At 51.6% G+C, this 17007-nt stretch overlaps 1 protein-coding gene across 7 annotated transcripts in view; it reads left to right on the forward strand.

Annotated features, from left to right (window-relative positions):
• FRY (FRY microtubule binding protein) overlaps nucleotides 1-17007 on the forward strand; it is a 344350-nt gene that overhangs the window by 277558 nt on the left and 49785 nt on the right. For all 7 annotated transcript variants that reach the window (XM_036228428.1, XM_036228427.1, XM_036228422.1 and 4 more), the window contains 9 exons: nucleotides 213-303; nucleotides 3574-3656; nucleotides 7538-7688; nucleotides 8142-8245; nucleotides 8829-9014; nucleotides 10588-10786; nucleotides 11766-11887; nucleotides 14385-14572; nucleotides 15610-15704. In XM_036228428.1, the coding sequence (XP_036084321.1) occupies nucleotides 213-303; nucleotides 3574-3656; nucleotides 7538-7688; nucleotides 8142-8245; nucleotides 8829-9014; nucleotides 10588-10786; nucleotides 11766-11887; nucleotides 14385-14572; nucleotides 15610-15704 (1219 nt within the window). The remainder of the gene's footprint in view (nucleotides 1-212; nucleotides 304-3573; nucleotides 3657-7537; nucleotides 7689-8141; nucleotides 8246-8828; nucleotides 9015-10587; nucleotides 10787-11765; nucleotides 11888-14384; nucleotides 14573-15609; nucleotides 15705-17007) is intronic.

The raw sequence follows: 17007 nt of genomic DNA on the forward strand, positions 1-17007 counted from the left end.
CAGTTTGTGGGAGCGTTCATGAATTTGCTTCTACCATAACGGGTGTCTGGGATCCCCCCGTTCCAGTGGTGTGGGCTGGGCGTTTGTCTAGATGCCTGAGACTGTACAGCAGGGATGTTACAGGGAGCCCTTGCCAGGAGTCACCTGGGACTCGACCTTGACCCCTCCACATGCATTTTTTTCCTGAATGTCTTCCTTCTGACCCCACCCAGGAACCACCTCCAGCAGCAACACGGTGGTCGCCGGCCAGGACAGCTTCCCAGACGCCGAGGAGGGCAAGCTCCCGAAAGACTCGGACGAGAGGTTGGTGCACAGATCGGCTCGAGGTCCTGTTTAGCGGTCAGCGGTCGTCCACACGAGGGCAGCAGGAAACGTCTGTGCGCGTCACGATCCCACACGCACACACACCCCCTTCCTCGCTCTTACAAGCACAGACCGACTTTCCGACTGTGCTGCGCGTGTCCCTGAAGGTCACGGTTTCTTCCAGAGCACGGCCTGTGAGGAGAAAGGTCGAGTCAGGACGTTCTGCTGGCCGACGCCCCCTTGGGCCAAACAAAAGCCACGACCCAGCCTGCTAGAGGGCACAGGTGTCTGGGGTGAGAGGCGAGTCCGCGTGCAATCCCAGCTGAGGGTGAATACTTTCTCGCTGACAGTAGTTGTCTCGCGATGTGGTCTGAAAAACGTCATTCTTTCTTCGCCTCAATTTAACCACCACCGCCGCCTTTTCCCACTCAGGTCGGCCTTGATCCCCTCCCCTCGGGCCCTGTATAATGTTTCTCTCGCCCGCCCCTCTGCCTTCGCGTTCCCCAGGATGTACTCGGAAGTAAGTGACAGCTGGATCCCTGTTTCCTGCAGTTACCGTGACGAGCTGAGACACACACCAAGAATAAGAGAGTTGTGTCAAAAGTTCGGACTAAGGAAAACTGCTAAAACTTCGTATTAACCTAACTTCGAGTTTCTCAAGAGCCAAAGTAATTTATATACATATATAGTGAATGTGATAACTTTCAATGCATCGAAACGAAGGAACAGAAATGATTCGTCGGGAGCTACTAACAGGAAGTACCTCTAACCTCTGAGAAGGATTCGTCGTGTGGTCTTTTTAAGCAACAAAGCGGACACATCTTTTTATCACAGTAGCAGTTTGTAAGATATGCAGAAGCAAACTCCATAAGGATTTTTCAATACCACAACCCTTAACAAAAGCCTACTTTATAACTTTATAGTTCCACGAAAGACTTTTTCTTTCATAGGGAACTGGAAGTGATAAAGTATGTATCTCCGGTGTTGGTGGAGGGGTAGAGATTAGTAATTGACAGCTGTCTACGTATTAATTTGAACCAAATCGGCAAAGGTAAAACTTAGGAAAAGATTTCGTTCTTCCGGTTTTTCCCTTGTCAGAGGTCTTTTTGTGATGTGTTTCCTGAGTCCTGTATCTTTGACGTCGAATGCCGTTCCCTCTACTTAACCTTTGACCTTCCTTGAGGGCTCGGGCCCCAAGTGACTTTCTCCAACTCAAGAGAGCAAAGGGCAAGAACAGACCCGACTCTTCGCAGTCAGTTTTCATGTCCTCTTTGCCAGGCATGCACGTCATCTTCCCCAGAGTGAGGAGGATGTTCTGGAAGGAGCAGGCTCTTCTCCTTGGTCTCGGCCTCGTGAACGCTCCCTCACGGCCCTCTAGATCCTCCTCCAGAAGGAGGAGGAGGAATCGCCGTCGGTTCTGTAATTCTACCTGCCTGGCCTCTCCGGAGCTCGGCGACGGAACCGCCAGCCGTGACGGGTCTTGAGCAGCTCGGAGGCCACCAGGCCCCGTCCTGCGCAGACCTCCTACGTGCGGTTCTCAAGTCACCCCGGTTTTGTCCCATGCTGGACGAGGCCTTGGCACCGCATAACGCTGCCCTTGCCAGTGTGTACACAACTGAAGAACTTCCGCAGAAGGTGACAGATAGGTTTGTGCCTTTTTCAATTTCGTAAGTGCTGGTCTGGTGTACGCGATCGCGTGGCCCGATCTGTATGAAACGAAGCGGACGTCCTCGAGTGTCTGCTGCGTGGATTCACAAAGGGACAGCCCGAACGGTGTGACCGTGAAGGATGCTGGAATCAGAGATCCCGGGGGAAGATGGCCGTGCCAGGAGGAAGACAAAAGCAGCCGTGGAGATCTACGTGAGGCGACGCCGAGTCGCTGGTCTTAGAGCCTCGGCTGCAGTCACGGAGGAGATGCTCTCAGGTGACACTGGGGCCAGGGCGGGCGCCTTAGTGGCACACCCAGTGCCCTTCCCCGAAGCATCTCTCTCTGGCCACGCGCCGGTGAGGACTGCTGGAGCCCTGCGTCTTCTAGAAGCAAACAGGGTGTCCGTCTGCTCTCAGTGAACACTCCATCAGGAACGCAGGGGCTTTGACCCCTACCTTGGCTTGAATTTTCCGGGTCTTTCTGGATACCCTTAGTTCTTTGCTGTGGCTGCATATATATGAAGTAGATGAAACCTGGTTTGTATTATTTTATATAAAATAAAGGTAGACATACCACTTCAGCCCCTCTTCTCCTCAGCCACACGCTAGCTCTACCCTAGAGGTCTCCAGATGTCCCTCATGCTGTGGCTTTGAAAGTCCGCGGTGCCCCGAAGAGAAGGCATTCTAGAAATCCAAGGCAGACGCATGCAAACGACTGCCTCAGAGCAGGATGGTGCCTCTCGGCGTTGGAGACCTTCGCATACGATTTCTTTTGGTTTCCACAACCGCAACGAAATACACGATGATGCGCCATCCCGACTCCTCTGGGGCAGGTGTGGGAACAGGGTCCTCAGGAGGCGAAGGACTTGGCCGAGGTCCCAGAGCGCGCACGTGGGAGGGCTCGGCTATGAAATGCCGTGTCCTGCCTTCTCGGGGGCGGCGTGGCACCGGAAGTGCCCTCGTGCTGCCGCCGCCCTCTGGGTGACACCGGGCAGGATGCTTAACCTCGCTTGGCCCGTTTTTCCTCACAGAGTAAATAGCATTTGTCTCGGGTGAGTGAGTGAGTGAGTGAGTAAGCGACGTGTATGCAGTTACTATACATCGATATATATATATATTTTTTTTTTTGGTTACTTCTCAAGCCACAGGACAGACAAGACCGAAAGGCCCCCCGCCCTGATTACATTACACCCAAGCAGTTACCTCTTCCCGAAGACCCTCTCAGCAAAGTCCAAGCTTTGTTAGGAACCAATTTTTGTGTGTTTCCAACTCCACCTCCTTCCACTTGTTCACTCAGCAATTATTCCCTGACCGCCCACCGTCTGCCAGGCTGCCCTGCGAGCAAACACTTATATTTTCATTCTAAGTAGATGTCACCATTTGCTGGTTCAATTCCAGTATTACCCTTAAAACGGTTATCGTTTCAAGGTTTGAACTTGCGCTGTGAGCAAGTGACCACTGGCCCTCCCGAGGAAAAAGGAACGTTTGGGGTACAGTTTTAACGGTGTTCCTCTATCGGAACCAGCTGCCCCAAACTCAGCCCCCGAGTGACAGTGTGTGTCTATGAGAAACAGCACGTACACACGAGTCAGTATTTCACGGTGCCTGTTCTTGTGTTCGAAGGTTCAGCAATGTCATCAGAGCCCACACCCGTCTGGAGTCCAGATACAGCAACAGCTCTGGAGGGTCGTACGACGAGGATAAAAGTGAGTACCACCCAGCCGTGGGTCTCAGGCGGACGCAGACGGCTGGAGGGAGGAGTACGAGTGTTTTTACGAGTGTTTTGACGATTCTGAGTCTACCTGCTGAAAAGGGGACCAGAAACATCAAGTCACCATCTACCCCAACTGTGCAGGTGAGCACAGAGTCGGCATCGTAAAAGTAACTAGAAGCCAAGCAGCGGACAAGTCAACGTTATAAAAACTCCATTTGTGTTTCCGTATTCTCGGCATCTTTTTCCTTGGTGACGCCACCGGAGAAAGGCTAGTAGGACAGCGCCCCGTTAGAAAACAAATGTTGCGGTTTTTCTTGGGAGAGGATTCAATCTTTAGGCTTTGTGTATCAGCTGACCCAGGGCAGGGCCTGTTTTCACAGTAAGTCTCAGCGGCCAAGAGAAAACTTGGCTAAAATGGGAGAGAGATCATCGCCACAGAAATTTCTTTGTTCCTGGGAAAGTTGACCGAAACGGGAAAGGTCAGTGCGTTCACTGATGCCGGTTAATCCCTGGACAGCACCCGCAGGTGCCGAGCAGGTGAAAGGTGTTACTTGGTCACAAGTCACGGAAATCCTGAAATCGAAGGACAGCCCCAGCGACGTGTAGAGAAGTCAATAAACTAACAGGTGGAATTTATGTGTCTTCTTTGCCGGAAATCCTAAACGCAGTGATATTTCATGAGCTCCGTTCTCTGTGTAAGGCAGTGCCCAGGCCTGGCTGATTTTTATGGGAAGTGTGCAAAGTGTGGCGAGCACCGGGGTCCCCATGTCAGCTCCGTCCAGCTGCCCAGGCTCACTGCACAGGGCGGATTCTCGGCCGTGCAACGCACCGGGGTGGGCTGTCTAAAACCCGTGTGCAGCTGCCACACTGTCACCCGGGGCCTGTTTCAGCTGTGTCCCCAGACAACTTTCTACCCGAACCGTCGGCATCTGTGCCCCTTGTCCTTTCTGCGCCCCAAACAGTTGACTCTCGGGGGCACAGGCCATGAGTCCCCGGAGGGACCGATTGTTCCGATGAGTAGTCCCGAGAAATGGAGAGTCGTTGTTTCAAGACAAGTCCGGTTGCCTACGTGATACTTTGTCACCCGGGAAGTTGAGAACAGAAGAGCTGAATCGTGACGACGTTGAGTGGTCACATCTGGACGCCCCCGGAACGTGGCAGTCCCGGCGTGACAAAACGCACCATGACTGTGACACGTACGTTAGCAACATCGCCGCCCTCGGCCAGCTGGTTCCTTTAGAGCGTCTCTCTCCGTTCTGGGTACAGGACTTGGAGTCTGGTAGAAACACTATCATAAGTAAAATATAAATCGTTTCGAAAATATATCTTTAGAGCCCCCTGGTAGGAAAACCTCACATTTCTTGTATTAAAGCAGTGAATTTTAATGGGTAATTAGAATGAAAGGAGATAACAATTAACTCAGGTCACTGACTTGATAGACAAAGAGAAAAAAAGTCACACAAGTATTTATAAAGAGGAAAAAAAGCTTGCGAATTCAGATAACAAATACTAATATCTAATATGGTCAGTAGAGCCTCTATTTTACCCAGAAACATTCTTAAGTTTGTTGTACCAGTATAAATGACACTTCACCGGGGAAATTTGGGGTATAGAGTTTGACTCCGAGTCACATGTCGACAACGTTCTTTACATGATTACTGTTTATTGACCAGAGAAATCAGAGTTCATAGCGTTTAGTTTGGGCACTGGGAGCGTCTATTTTAAATTACTCATCGAAAGAGAAAATGAAATCAAGCTACGCAAACAGATCTCATCTGTTCGTAAAATATAGACAAAGATCCTTGTCTTGGTGGTCGGGTCACAGGCCTTGGCTGTGGCTGATCTCAGAGGAAGCAGCAGGTCTGATTGGGTGCCAGCACCCTTGGGAGGCTCCCTCCCCCCGATGCATTTTTGGGTCTAGCCACAGAACTTTGGGGCCTATGCCACAGGAAAAGCAAAGGCTAGTAGGCTCAACCCAAATCCTCATGGCCAGGCACTTGAAACAAGTGCTCCGTTATCCAAAAGGAAGGATTGCGTGCACCCTCTTAAGTATATTTTCTATTTAAAAACAAACAAACAAAACAAAAAAAACTCGAGCACCTCGAATAACAGGGACAAGCGAACAGATTCAGAGCTAGTCTGTACAGTAGCTTTCTACCGAAATTACGTAAGCTCTTCTTAAAATATCTGGATTCTTTTCTGAGGCCGAGTGCTACTGTAGCTAACTCCATAACGAGGATGCGGCTCGCTAAGCGGGACTGCAGTGGGATCCCGACGGTTCACACCTACCTGTAGGAAGCACTTTTGGGTCAGTTTACTCATCCTCGGCACACTTTCATTTCTTAGATATATATCTGAGAGCATCATCGAGACAAAGAGCGGTTCGTCCTTCCCGAACAGAATCTCACAAATTTGGTTTTATCAATTCTAACGTATTCCGACACATTCTTACACCACTATCAAATTTTGCTGTAGAGTTAACCAGTCGTTCGTTCACAAGGGCATTTTGCAGCTGACTCGTCCTGGCCGGTTATTAATGTTAATTTAGCGAAAGCGAGAATCCCGTGGGTGATTTACTGAGAGGGCGGCCACGAGTGACTGCTACACCTCCGTCAAATTCCGTCCTGCCGAAGGCATCGTGCCACGCGCCCTGGCAGAGAATTCTAGGCTGCGGCTGTCAGCGTGAGGAAGAGCCAACGCTCGCGCTCTGAGAGAGGGCCGGCCCTCCCCCGAGGGATGCCCTGAGCCGGCGTCCAGGAGGAGCGGGCTGGACGTGGCTCCGGTGTCTGCCCTGCTCAGGGCCTCAGTTCCCACCGCCACTGTTTTCAAGTGCCCATCGTCTGGCGCTACACTGGACCGGCCACGTCAAACCTGCTGCCCCTCTCGGCCTCTCAAAGGTGCCACCGAGAAGAACTACGTTTGGAGAAATTGCCTGAGGATGACGCAATGCGTCCTTCCTCTGAAGGCCCTGGAACCTGCCCAGGATGAAGCCAGGCCGTGGCATGGTCCCCTGGCCTGTGTGGAGAGCATCACCAGAAAGAGCTCTGTGGCTGGGGCCACGCTGATGTTACAGACATCGTTGAGGAAGTTCATTGGTCTATTTAAAAAAAAAAAAAATACATGTTTTAAAATGGCGGCTCCATGGAGACCAGGCTGTGAAGGGCCGGGTGGTGGCCGGGGGACAGTGGGCTGTGCACCAGCCTGTGAGAGAGGGCGGCGGCTTAGGCGAACGTGGTTCTCCATCGGAGACGAGGTGGAGGGAAGTGTCCCGTTCCGAAGGCGGGGCTCATTGACCGTGGATGACGGCGAGTCACTTAACCTCAGTTTCTTCGCTATAAAGTGGGGACATCGGGTGCCCGCGATTGGCCTCTCAGCGTGTGAAATGCGTCAGCCTGTGCCTGGCATAGCTCTGTCTTCGTTCCCACATCATTTTTTTTTATTATTACTGTCATCGCCGTCACGTTTATGAGCTGGAAGTGAGCCGTGACAGAAATCGGGATGACATGAAGGCCCCTGGCCTGAGCAAACTGCAAATACAGAATTACAGTTTACCGAGATGGGGGAGGTTAGAGAAAGAGCGAATTTTCGCAGCGATGGGAGTTCACGTGATTTAATGTGTTTCTTCTTGCGTATCCGTATTTCTGTCGCTCTGTAGTGAATAACTATAAATTAAGCTTCCAGAAAAATAAAGCGGTGAAAGAAACCTAATCAAGTAATTCTAACCCATTTGATCATATAATTTGCACTCACCAGACTGAATGGTTGGCGGGTTATTTTTACAAGGACGCGTTTCTAAGAGGCTTCGTTCAACACCAGGCAGGGAAAACGGAATTCTCTCCCTGAAAACAGGCACGCTGTCTTTCTCGCCCGCAGATGATTCGGTCTCTCCCTACACGGGCTGGCTGTTGACCATCACAGAGACCAAGCAGCCACACCCCCTGCCGATGCCTCCCACGGGGGGGTGCTGGGCACCCCTAGTCGACTACCTCCCAGAAACCGTCACCCCTCGGGGGCCCCTCCACAGGTGAGTGCATGTGCAGGTCGAGGGCAGGGAGCGCTTAGCTTTGACGGGGCCTTTCTCCCTGTCAGAAGCCGTAGGCCTGTCTACGTCCCATCAAATGAAACCGGAGGGACTAAGCGTGACTTGAGTCGCAGCCCTCAGCACATGGGCAGAGTCTGGTCGAGCGTTAACCGGGGCGCAAAGCAGCCTTGCCGCCCTTTGAATTTTTCTTTGGTGTCATCTCGATGTGAGTCTTCGCTCTGGCACACGGTTTAGGTTGTAAGCATCGTGGCGAGGAGACCTTTGTCCCCTAATTCTCCTCATCCCTCAGCGCTGACTACCGAGTGACGGGTAGATGGAAGTTTGCTCTTGTGGCTCAAGTTAAGCTCCACTTCTCTGGCACGAGTCTTAAGAGTCGTATTTGGTTGTGGCTTCACGGTCTGCGGACGCGGCCTTAACCGCCGTTTCGTTGGGCAGGTGCAACATCGCCGTGATCTTTATGACGGAGATGGTGGTGGACCACAGCGTGACGGAGGACTGGGCCCTGCACCTGCCGCTCTTGCTGCACGCTGTCTTCTTGGGTGAGGCTGGGCCCGCACGGGCGCTTGCCATTAGGGGCGGGGCCATCGGGGCCACCAGGGGGCCCTCCGTCCACATCAGCATGTGCTTTCCTCGCTTCGAAATGTGGAGTCTCTTCCCTTCCCCGTGGCCTTTCTGTGACACCTGCTCTAAAACGTCAGTCGGTCAGACATCGCCTAGCACGGTCCTGTTCCTGCCGTGACATGGGGTGGCGCCTTGCGCACGTGGCGTCTGTGAAGGCGTCCAGACGGGCCGGGCCCCTCCGGGGGCTGGGCCATGCGCCAAGGTGTTCAGATGCCCGAGTTGTCCGGCAAAGCGGGGCGGGTGACAGCCACGTCAGAGAGGCCAGGCCGTCCAGCTGTCTGCACTTCACGAGAGCATTTGACTTAAGGAACGAAGCGTCCCATTGTCCCCAAGCCTGGCTTGTTTATGTTGGTCACGAACACAACGAAGAGTAAATGTTCTTATAACGAGAACCCCCCACCCCGCCCCTCACCGCCCAGGGACTCTCGAAGCTTCGCCATCCTGCGAGTCCCAGCGAGCTCCAGACGGGTGTGTGGCAGGACCCTCTGCGTCTCGTTCCAGGTTTGGACCACTACCGGCCCGAGGTCTTCGAACACAGCAAAAAGCTGTTGCTGCACCTGCTGATCGCGCTGTCCTGCAGCGGCAGCTTCCACGCCGTCGCCGCCGTGCTCCTGCAGACGCAGGGGGCGGGCGAGGCGAAGGCGCTCACTGTGCGGCCGGCCTGCCAGCCCGAGTACCTCTACACAGGTAACGGAGGCGCGGCCGAGGGCAGGCCCGACACGGGGCCACGGGCGCGGAGATGGCTCAGGCCGTCAGGGGACCCCGGTGGACTCCCCGACTCTCTCACCCTGCCCCCCCGAGGAATAAAGCCCCAGCCCAGCGAATAGGCACCATTCCCCTGACATTATGTACGCGCCTGTCAAAATCCTTCTTCGTGAGTGAATATTTTCAACTATATTTTCCGTATTGTAATAATTGCTGGTCTCGCGACATTCCCGCTGGCGTGTGGAAAGGTAGAATGTCCCTCAGTCGGGAGGTCAGCGTGGAGGTCCGGAGGGCGAGAATGCTGGGGACGGCCACCTCTCATCGCCCGAGAGCGCCGGAGGCTCCGCCGTGCTCCTTGGGGCCTCCCGGAAGGAAAGCTCACTTCATCAAGTGGCTGACTCTCCTGGAAGGCGCTAACGAGTGGACGTCTATTGAAAACCACTGCTGCGTTGAAACCGAACATTTCCGCTTAGAAAGGAGAGCAGGAAAGCATTAGCCGAGTCAAAGAACTTCCTCTGCTGTGTGCAGCTATTTGTGAAAGCTCTCCCGAAAGGGCGAACCAGTGGTTTTCATGTAGAACCAGAACATTCAGGATATCTTAGAATGATGATGCGCTGACCGGGTTCCGGGGCCTCTGGCACCTGATCGTTTGTGCGTTCCGCTGGCCCGGGGCACGGAGTGGCGTTTCGCGTCACCACGCGCCGTCTGCATAACCTTGAAGAGGACACGCCTTTCATTCTTCGTTTGTACTCAGCGCTGACTTCTGAGAGACGGTAGCGTGCGTCTTAGGGAAACAAATATGACCCCTTCATTATTGGATATTTCAAATATGCGTTCCATGTTGTTGTTAGGTCTCTATCTTAAGGTCTTTATTTTGAATCCTGTCACCCTTCCTTGAAAATAATCTATCAGCAGCCTTTAAGAGACGCAAAACTTTTTTTAAAGAATCCCCAGGATAAGGATGTTTTTTGTTAAGCTCACATCCTTAGGCTGAAAGAATTATGTCTGCTAAGTCGCACATCTCTGAGCGCATCATGGGGCATCCACTAACCATCGATGTGGTGTAATGGTTTAGAGTGGCGATTTGCAAACCAAAAAGCACAGCATCCGTAAGCAAGACAGACCTGGCTTGCTGGAACGGTCGAGTCTGTGGCACTCATAACACTTGGGGGATGTCTCCGTTTCGTGAATGTGTGTCATCTTTCTTGAACACCTCATTCCAGCTGTAGCTGCTCTCAAATCCACACAAGACACACTCCACTCATTTGCAGAAAGCATCAATTCAAACACCAGAGTAGGAAATGATTCGACGGGGCATAATGTCACGTACCTCTGCACTACGCGCTAGCAGATGGTTTTCCGCTCTCTGGTTTACACAGCGGTGCAACCGTTCCGAGAGCCAGGAAAGGCTATGAGTCCCTCTTAACCGTACCCATAGCCAAAGTTAAACATTCTCTCCAAAAAGTCAAATGACTATGCCCTTCCGCAAGCTTTGCCTCCTGACCTCATCCCACGCCCTGCCCAGCCCATCCAGCTGGACCTTCTTCTCCACCAGGTGGCTTTGACTTCCTGAGGGAGGAGCAGTCATCACCGGTGCCAGACTCGGGGCTCAGCTCCAGTTCCACCTCCTCCAGCATCAGCTTGGGGGGCAGCAGCGGGAACCTCCCCCAGGCGACGCAAGACGTAGACGACGTGGACGCGGTGGCCGAAGCAGACGAGAAGGCCAACAAGCTCATCGAGTTTCTGACGACCAGGTGAGGAGGGCGGGGAGCCGAGCTGCTGTTGGCAGGTGGGTCTTTTGGGGGAAACGCCGTCCGTTTAAAACCACACAGATGGGAAAGTGAGCCTGGAGGTCTAGCCTGGAGGAACAACTTAGCTTCAGGGTTCTCCAGAAGCCCGGAGCCCAGCATGTGTCTGAAAGCACGCTTACCTGTGCCCCGGGCATGCTCCGGTCCTAGAAGTCCATCTCTGTATGCGTTATCCGGTGTCTCACGTGATTTGTGTTTCTTTAACTGAGGCTTCAATGAATAGAAAATGAAAACAAGAATGTTTTCTTTTGTCAGTTAACGACGCAGGGTGTTCAGCCTAGCTGTCGGCTCCAGGTGGGGCTCGACACACAGTACGCTTGGGAAGGGGCTGACGGTGACGCACACAGGGCACTTCAGATTCCGGAATGCTTATGGTCACCACTTACCATTGTCAGCATCATGTGCCGGAAGGGTGTTCTCTGAAATTCTCCCATCGGGCTCCATCCCGTTCTTCCTGTGGAAAACCAAGTAGACGACAAGGGCCGCATCCAGTTTGGTTTGCGGTCCTTGGCAACCCGACCTTGCGACCCCGACGAAAGCAGAAACCCCCACAAACGCTGACATGCGCACACTGATTCTGCGTCTGTGCCTACGTTTCATTTAGCATTTTTATCGTTTTCTTTATCAAACACGGAGCGTCTGTTACGTGCCAAATGCTGTCCTGGTGAATTGACAGGTTTCCGTTTTTGGTTAAATGCTGTGAGGTTTTGCTTCGGTGAGTAAAACATGAGAAAAGTTTGCCTCCATATTCGCTAGATCTGTTCCGAGTATGCTCTGGAGTTTTCTGAGACTGATCTTCACCCCCACACTAAGCGGTAGCATTTTAAAGACAAATATTGCACCTTTAGAGTTAGAATTGCACAGATGGTTTGAAAAAATGTGAAATGACAGTCACATTTTTGCCACTGTGTGTGTTTCGTTGAAGGGCGTTCGGTCCGCTCTGGTGCCATGAGGACATCACACCCAAAAACCAGAACTCGAAGAGCGCCGAACAGCTCACGAACTTCCTGCGACACGTCGTGTCCGTCTTTAAAGACTCCAAGTCAGGTACCACACCCCGTCTCCCCAGGCCCACTTCCGGGGCCTTCCTGTCACGGAGCTCATTCTCCATATTCCTCCACATTCGGGAATGCGGGGAAGAACCAAGAGCGGAAGACGATTCGAGGGGACCTTAGGAGTTTATTTCAGATGCGCCTGGCCACCCGGCAGTGCATGTCACGTACACTTTCTGCTCCAGCAAGTAATTTCCCAGAGTCACTCTTCCCCTTGCGTCATTACCTTCTAGAACTAAACCGCACCTCTAACATTCGTTTTATTTAAAGGCCGTGAGAAATAAACCATTAGTCGATTGGCGATAGACCCAACTGGGAGAAAGTGTCAGCCTAGCAAACTGGTTTTAAAAAATATTTTTTGCGATAAAATGTTCTCGACTTTAAAAATATTCACTAACAATTCCTGGGCCGGTGAGTGTTGAATATTCCGAACTCAGTGTAAATCTTGTTGAGACCATGATAGCATCATAACAGTGAAGCCCTTGGCTGGGTTCCACTCAGAGTCAACGCGGCCCGGCCTGATTTGTGGGTGGAATTTACCTGTGGTTTTCCGGCGTGATGGATCAGTCGTCACCCCTGCCTTTTTCACGCACCTGGCTGGACACAGTAGTATGGCTTCTCTGCTGCTCTGATAGTTATCCCTTGTCACAGTTTGGGGCATTCCAGCTTAGCCGTTTCTCTTTTCATCATCAGCAGATACTTACTGAAAAACCGAAAATACTGATAAACAGAAATGAAAAAGTCGTTCTAGGAATAGGCTTACCATTTCTGGTTTTGCGTTTCCCATTTGGAATTTCTTCGAAATGTGAAGACCTCTTATATGGGTATTTCCCCCTACTTAAAAGTCACTTAACAACTGAACACACCCCACAGGAAGAAATGCACCGTTGGTGTGCGAACTGTTCCTTTTTCTGAAACTCTTAATTGCGTGAGGAGGAAGCATATGAATGCCTCGTGCTGCATCCTCAGCGGGGCCCTCGGGCTGCGCTCTGCCTGGCTCCCTGCAGCACCATCATGTGCCCTGGGGACAGTTGCATTAGGCAGGAAGCGTAGCCGCTGTAACAAACAGCCCCCGGAGCCCAGAGCTCGACACAGGAGGCTGCTTCTGGATGAACGGCCACTTCAGGGCGGACGCCGGGCAGGCAGCCTCCCTCCTGTGCTCAGAGCCTCGCCGTCCTGTGGCGGTGCCAACCCCTCAGCTCAGAGGACCTGACTCGCCAGGCGCCTTCCACATCCCACCGGCCAGGACTCGGGCACGAGGTCGTGCCACACCACAGGGGAGGCCGGGAGGCGGAGGCGCCCTGCGGCCACGCCTCAACAGCACTTCCCAAGGCCACTGTCGTCGTGGCGGCCTCGGCAGCATTGAATAAGCTTTTGTTCACTTCCGGGGAACTTGATCCCACGTATTAAACGGGTTAAGGAGGAAAACATGTTTGGAAAAACAAACTAATGCCATAAAGAACTGTTTTGAAACATGACTCATTCGTAAGTCGTGAACAGCCCATGCGGGTTTTGTCCCGTGTTTACCGCCTTGGGTTTGCCTGAGTTTTTTACCCAAGATGCTTTGTTCGCTCTGCAGGAGCGTTTTCTTAGACAGTCAATGTGTCCTTGGGGTCAAACAGCCAAGTGGCAGCTAGGAACCACAACACTGAGTCATCCTCCTGGTCCACTCTCAAGTGGCGATCAAACATGCCACAGAAACCCCCAGAGGACAGACGGCCAACACCGCCGCGTCCGTCCCGGCCGCTGCCCCATGGAGCCCGGTCTCCCCGCCGAGCTCCGCGTGTGCTCAGCCGTCGGCCCGGAGCTCAGCCGTCGGCCTTGCATCTGCCTCCCCCTGGAGGATGGTCTTCCGAGGACCGCGTCCCTTCGTGCTGTTGGCGGAGGCCGCGGCCCGGCATGGGTACGTGGCTTTGCGCTGTTGGCATCTCGGCGTCTCTGGATGACAGACTTGGAGAAGAGCGAGGGCTTCGGCTATGCCCCAGGGCCATGTAGGGTGGACTAGGTCTGCTAACGGCTTCCTCCTGTTTCTAGCAAATTCTCTTACTTAAGTAAATTCTTTTACTTTGTTCCATGTACAGAGCAGTACAGAAGAATAACGCCCAAAAATGGGAGTGTAATAAATAACACACTCCTGAAAACAGATGTGTCACACGCTGTACTAAGCACTTTTTAAGTTGTTTAATTTTTACAATTGCGGGAGATAGATGCTGTTATTCACAAGTTAAAGGCCAGGAGACAGGGGCGTAAGTTTCTTTCCCAAACAAACAAAATCTCTAATTCAAAACCATCTTGCTCCAGAGCTTCTGACTCTGCCACTCGACGCCTCCTTGAGATGTGCTAAGGTGTGTGCGTTTGCTCTTGTAATGGCTGTTTTTTTAAGTAAGGCGGCGGGCGCCCTGCACAGCCAGCCTGTTTCCCACCGTCAGAGAACCGTCGGCCCAGACTCCGCAGGGCGGCGGCCGACCTGGGCTCTGGCCTCTCTGTCCTAGGCTTCCACCTGGAGCAGCACCTGAGCGAGGCCGCGCTGCAGACGGCGCTGGCAAGCTCGTCCAGGCACTACGCCTGCCGGTCCTTCCAGATCTTCCGGGCGCTCAAACAGCCGCTGTCGGCGCACGCCTTGTCCGACCTCCTCTCGAGACTGGTGGAGGTGATCGGAGAACATGGCGACGAGATTCAGGTAGGGGAGGGGAGACCCCCGGCCTCGTCCCGCCTCTCACTGCACAGCTGGGTTCTCAGTGTCTCTCTCTTGCCAATTTTCCCAGCCCTTCGGATAGCTAGAACCCATATCTTTTAAAACCTTAGAGGTCGACTCTTGTATTCACCAAACTCGCTCCGGGAGCATTGTTCCAGAAATTCCATGGGTCGCGTCTGTCTTACGCTGGCGACTGAACGTGCTCTGGCGACTCATCCCTCATCATTTCATCGTCGCGTTATTTGGTGGCAGACGGGGGGGTCGTTTCGCGTTTTGTCTTTTCGCCACCGTCCTAGGATGCAGTCGCGCAGTCTCCCCACCCAGAGAAGGGGGCCCCGTTGTATCTGCACAGCAGCACCCCTTCCTGTTTTGGTCAGCCTTCATTAAGCCCAGAAGGACTGAAGGAGTAACGGAGGGAGTAGGGGCCGCAAGAAGACCTCGCAGACGGTGCCCCAGAGACGGGCAAGCTGGGCAGGCTGAGAGCCAAGGGCATTAGCAGCTCGGCAGCTTGGGCCAGGTCCTAACTTCCCATCAGAAGTGTGCGTGCATCTCCGGAGGCCCACATGCCTGCAGACTCTCGCTTCCTCTCATCGTGCTGGCCCTTGGGAGTGCCGCGTGAATTGTGTCTGAGGCACAGACCTCCTCATTTCTCATGTCTTAACCTCTGGCTTCAGACGTTGCAACTCGGCATTTCACATGCCCACCGTCCCCCTGGGCCAGGGGCCACACCCGCCACCTGCAGGGTTGCCCCCTCCCTGCTGGATTTCAAATGAGATTGATCTGCGGGGACCTCAGACCCAGGGAAACAAATCTTTATGGTTATCTGTGAACCCCTAAGCCATTCGAATTTCTTCAACGGCCCTTAGATTTGTTTTTAGACTTTGCAGATTAAATAAGCAACGACTGTCTAGCTTTCAGTGCTACTGACATTGTTTGAATAGCGTTCACGTGGGTTAAATTTACATCTAGGAAGTAGCCATGGTTACAAGCAGCGCAAAACCCCATCTGTGCACGTTTGACAGGGCTACGTCACGGAGGCGCTCCTGACCCTGGAAGCCGCTGTGGATAACCTGTCCGACTGCCTGCGAAACGGGGACCTCCTCACCACGCTGTCCCGGTGAGAACCAGCCGAGCGACGTTGGGGGTCAGATGCATGGTGCTGAATCTTTGGGGGATGCCCAGAATCTGGGCAAAGTTCAAAGAACAAATCTAGTTTTCAAAGTCCATTCATGACCCAAAAGAGTGTGCATGACATTTTCTTAAGTCAAAAAAGGGAGTTATCTGTCATACACACACGTAATATATACACACATTATACAACTATTCTAAAACGGCAGAAAGACAGACACCAAACATTCTCTCTAAATAATATACATATCAATGAATTTTCATTTTCTTTTTTATGTCTTTGAGTATTTTTTCAAAGTTCATGTAATGTCCTATTACATTGTAAACAGAAACTAAAACTAAATATTTAGTTTTAAATGAACATATGTAAAACTCGCTGAACTATAAAAACAGGCGGAATAAATGTTGATTCTACTTGCAGAATTTCTACACTAGGATCTTTCTTTTTTCTCTTTCAAATCCTTTCGCTCCTGCTAATGTTTACTAACACATTTCAAACCATTCACGATTCTATATTGTTTATATAACTGAGTTCATCTCGCTTGAAATTGAGTCAGTAATGTTAGATCACATCGGGTCCTTTTTTGTTTTTTGTTTTTAGTTTTTTTAAGTTTGGTTGGTATACAATATTAGGTTGGTTTCAGGTATACAACATAGCAATTCGAGATTTTTATACCTTACAATGCGATCACCCCACTAATTCTGGCAAACATCTGTCACTGTGTAAACGTACCACGGTATTATTGATTATACTCCCCACCCCTTCCCTTTGGTAACCAGCCCCTGGTCTTTGTTTCTATGCGTCTGTTTTTGTTTTGTTTCATTTTGTTTGCTTTGTTTTGTTTTAGATTCCACATATAGGCGAAACCATATGGTGTTTATCCTGTTCTGTCTGAATTATCTCACTCAGCATAATACCCTCTAGGTCCATCCATGTTGCAAATGGCAAGATTTCATTGTTTTTTTTTTTTTTTTTGTGGCCAAGGAATATTCCATTGGAATACGTACCACAGTTTCTTTATCTGTTCATCGATCAGTGAGCTCCTGTGTTACTTCCATGACTTGGTCATCGGCGACCACAGTGGTGCGCGTATCTTTTCTAATCGATGTTCCTATTTTCTTCGGATAAATGCTATTTCATTTTGCAGTTGAGCGTTTTTTATGGATAGGTGAGCTTAATATGACTGCTAACCACACACATATTTATACAAACGCACAGATTTATCTAAATCACTAAAATTGATCAAAAATGTTGGTAAAGAGTTTTACATTTTCATTCTGAACCAGACTTA

Source organism: Rousettus aegyptiacus, unplaced genomic scaffold, assembly GCF_014176215.1.
Source record: "Rousettus aegyptiacus isolate mRouAeg1 unplaced genomic scaffold, mRouAeg1.p scaffold_m13_p_11, whole genome shotgun sequence".
NCBI classification, from domain to species: Eukaryota; Metazoa; Chordata; class Mammalia; order Chiroptera; family Pteropodidae; genus Rousettus; species Rousettus aegyptiacus.